We start from the raw sequence: 3,470 nt of genomic DNA on the forward strand, positions 1-3,470 counted from the left end.
TATATATATATATATATATATACACACACACACACACACATACGCACACATATTTATATATATGTATATATACATATACAAACATAGTATATATATATATATATATTGTGTGTGTGTGTGTGTGTGTGTGTGTGTGTTTGTGTAAGTATATATGTACGCACATTAGATCAAAATTTCTTATGAATTCGATGATAAATATTTCTCTTCAGACTAGTCAAACAAAAGCCGCCATAGCTTCCTGTTAGCTAAAATAAAATCGGTGTTCGACAGAGTTAGAAGTTCTAAAACCACAGGCATGCACGACCACATAATCCCATACAGAAACGAACATTTTCATTCATTTATTCATTCATTCCTTCACACACATACACACACAAACGCATGCATACGTATATATGTATTAATTTGTTAAAAAAGTGGCGACTATTAGGTTCATTTGCTGATCATTTGAATAAAAAGCAAATATAACAAAACGCACGTCATTCAAAGCTAAATTATTTCACGAGAAAACAATCAACCTAACAAACAGCAATTGTTGAATGCGGATGAAGAAGGGTTGAGGATCCTAATTTTGTTCTCCGGTGTTGAAACAAAAGACATATAACTGAGTGTTCTCCTGTAATAAAGATGGCACCATGTGACACAGTAAACCAGACGTTACTGTGTTATTTCACAGCAAGATCGTCCACATCAAAATAATAAGTGTTCTGAGAGGCAGAGAGACAGAGAACAAAGAAGACAAACATTAGAAAAGGCTTCAAATAACTGATTATTTCGTTTTTATAACTCCCACTGCAAGATGGACTTTGTTAGATTAGAGTTGATAAGAGACGCATTCGGTTTATGTCGACATTGATTAACAAAATCGGGTGGATGTTTTACGACACAGTAATATTCCTATATTTTGGGAAATTGTCACAATTATTTTGTGCACTTTTAATAACTGAAATGTAACATCTTGTGTGTAGTAAAGGTGTGATCAAAAGCAAAACAATGAAAGAGAGCCATCACGAAATTGAAAAACTGAAAAAAAAAAAAAAAAAGACTGTGGCTTGCAGAAAAATTGCCAATTATTTTTACATGTTTATCACATGCGACCAAACGTGAGAATGATGAGTTTAACCAGAACGTAACGAAGTTAGATCCATCACTTTCCAGAAGTTTATGATTTAAATATATATGAGCATGTCTAGATATGCAACTATATGCATGAGAATACATACATAAAGCAAAACATACAAATCTTCACGTAAACATGCATACATACAAACAAAAATACCCTGTTGTTGATGTTGAAATTCCAATGAAAGAGCCTTGGATCTAGGTTAGAAACTGGTTCTTTCTCTATTGGCAAGAAATCTTGAAATAAAACTGAACAATGACATACATACATATACCTAAGATAAACGCGTACAAATATACGCACGTAGTACAGTCACCTCATTTCCTTAATACAAATCTAAGATACACATACATGTATAATCGTGGCTGTCGTAATACAGAAAGTGGTATACTGTAAACACAGTCGAAATCTCTTAAGTCTCAACTAACGATTCGCTAAGGATAGATTCACCACAGCAAAGCACTCTACGCGACTACTTGATGCAATATTTATAGCGCAGAACTGGTTTCATACATACATACATACATACATACATACATACATACATACATACATACATACATACATACATGCATGACTACCGAGTAGATGTCAAAATTCCAACAGAATTTTGCTTTTGAATTAGAAACCGATTACTTATTGTGAAATTTAATAAGATGAGATATAAACACACACACACACACACACACACACACACACACACACTCTCTCTCTCTCTCTCTCTCTCTCTCTCTCTCTCTCTCTCTCTCTCTCTCTCTCTCTCTCTTACACACACACTCTCTCTCTTACATACACACACACACACTCTCTCTTACACACACATACACACACACTCTCTCTCTCTTACATACACACACACACTCTCTCTTACACACACACATACACACACACTCTCTCTTACACACACTCACACAAGCACACTCACACACACGCTCTCTCTCTCTCACACACATGTACAGACATGATTATGTATGAATGAACATACGTATTTTGATTTAAAGAGGCTTTACAAATGATTGCATAGATTGTACAAGTTCTGTCTGTGTGTCTTGTGTACGTGTGTATCTGTGTACGTGTGTATCTGTGTACGTGTTTATGTGGGTATGTGTTTGTGTGTGTGTGTTTATGTATGTTTATTTAAGAGACGTATTTAATTTAATCTTTTTAAATATTAATATGTGAAACAATTTTTATGTAGCAAGAGATTTCATATCAATGAATATTTTATTGATCGACAAACAGCGAGACAATTCCTATGGAACCGAGATGAAGTTTGGAATTTGTAATTGAAGATGATTGGGATATTTACCACTCAAAATGAAAAATGGTTACAAGGAGATAATTGATGTTAATTGTTCCAAAAATTCATCTCTAAATATAATGTTATATCTAATAACTTCCATTCTTTCGGGGGGGGGGGGAATAAAGAAAGTATCGGTCCAGGACGGTGAGATGGCGAAATTGTTCGAGAACAATCCGTTACGGTTCCATACGTTCTGTTTTCAAACCGCACCTTCCGTCTCCGGAAGCAGTAAACACGTCTGACAGGAGTTGAAAACCTGACTAGGAGAAAGAAAACTCTGGAGTTAAGCCCGACTCAAGCATGTTAGCAACTCGAGATGATTATTGCCAATTAAAATTAACACATGAAATGGCAATCAGCCAAGATGAAGAAAGAATACTTTCATGTATAGACGGGCAGCGCGCAAATTTGCGCCAAGAAGCGAAAAATTGACTTTAAATAATAGAAAGAAATCAACTTACCCCAATGGTTTTTGCTTCAAAAGAAGCTACCCACTGGTCAGCAGATATCAGCTTGTTTCTGTAAAAGCAAACAAAAATGGAGAAGTCAAAATAGAAAGTATGTAGAAATTGTACCTTTTTGTTGGTCTATAAAAGATTTTGGTATTTTATGTGTGTGTCTATGTGTCTGTGTGTGCATTTATCATGTGTATGTATATATGTATGTGTATGTATGTATATACAATTACGTGTATGCACCAATTCGACGGGTTTCTGGGCAGCTTCGGGGAACTAAATTCAATTCACACAGCATTGGCCAACCCTAAACAATAGTAAGTGACATTCATCAAGGTTTCGTGCTCTGCAATGGAACCGGGAACCCCACTTTTGTAATGCAAACGTTTTAAAACCCTGTCATCTCTGCACCTAAACATCAGTGACTAAACTGAGGTGAAGCAGAATTGCTCCAGCAGGGACTGGAAACCGAACTAGATAGTGACCTGTCCATTATAGTTTTATTTCATGTTTTTTTCTTATTACTTTTTTTCATCAGCATTCACCGCAGTCATCTAGCAAGGAAAACAGGAAAATATAATTATTTCCT

At 35.4% G+C, this 3,470-nt stretch overlaps 1 protein-coding gene across 1 annotated transcript in view; it reads right to left on the bottom strand.

Annotated features, from left to right (window-relative positions):
• Positions 1–3,470, bottom strand: part of LOC106874038 (ovochymase-1-like) — a 41,497-nt gene that overhangs the window by 19,518 nt on the left and 18,509 nt on the right. Inside the window, exon 3 of the mRNA XM_014921600.1 lies at positions 2,888–2,945. Within this exon, the coding sequence (XP_014777086.1) occupies positions 2,888–2,945 (58 nt within the window). The remainder of the gene's footprint in view (positions 1–2,887; positions 2,946–3,470) is intronic.

The sequence above is a fragment of the Octopus bimaculoides genome, chromosome 17 (assembly GCF_001194135.2).
Source record: "Octopus bimaculoides isolate UCB-OBI-ISO-001 chromosome 17, ASM119413v2, whole genome shotgun sequence".
NCBI lineage: Eukaryota > Metazoa > Mollusca > Cephalopoda > Octopoda > Octopodidae > Octopus > Octopus bimaculoides.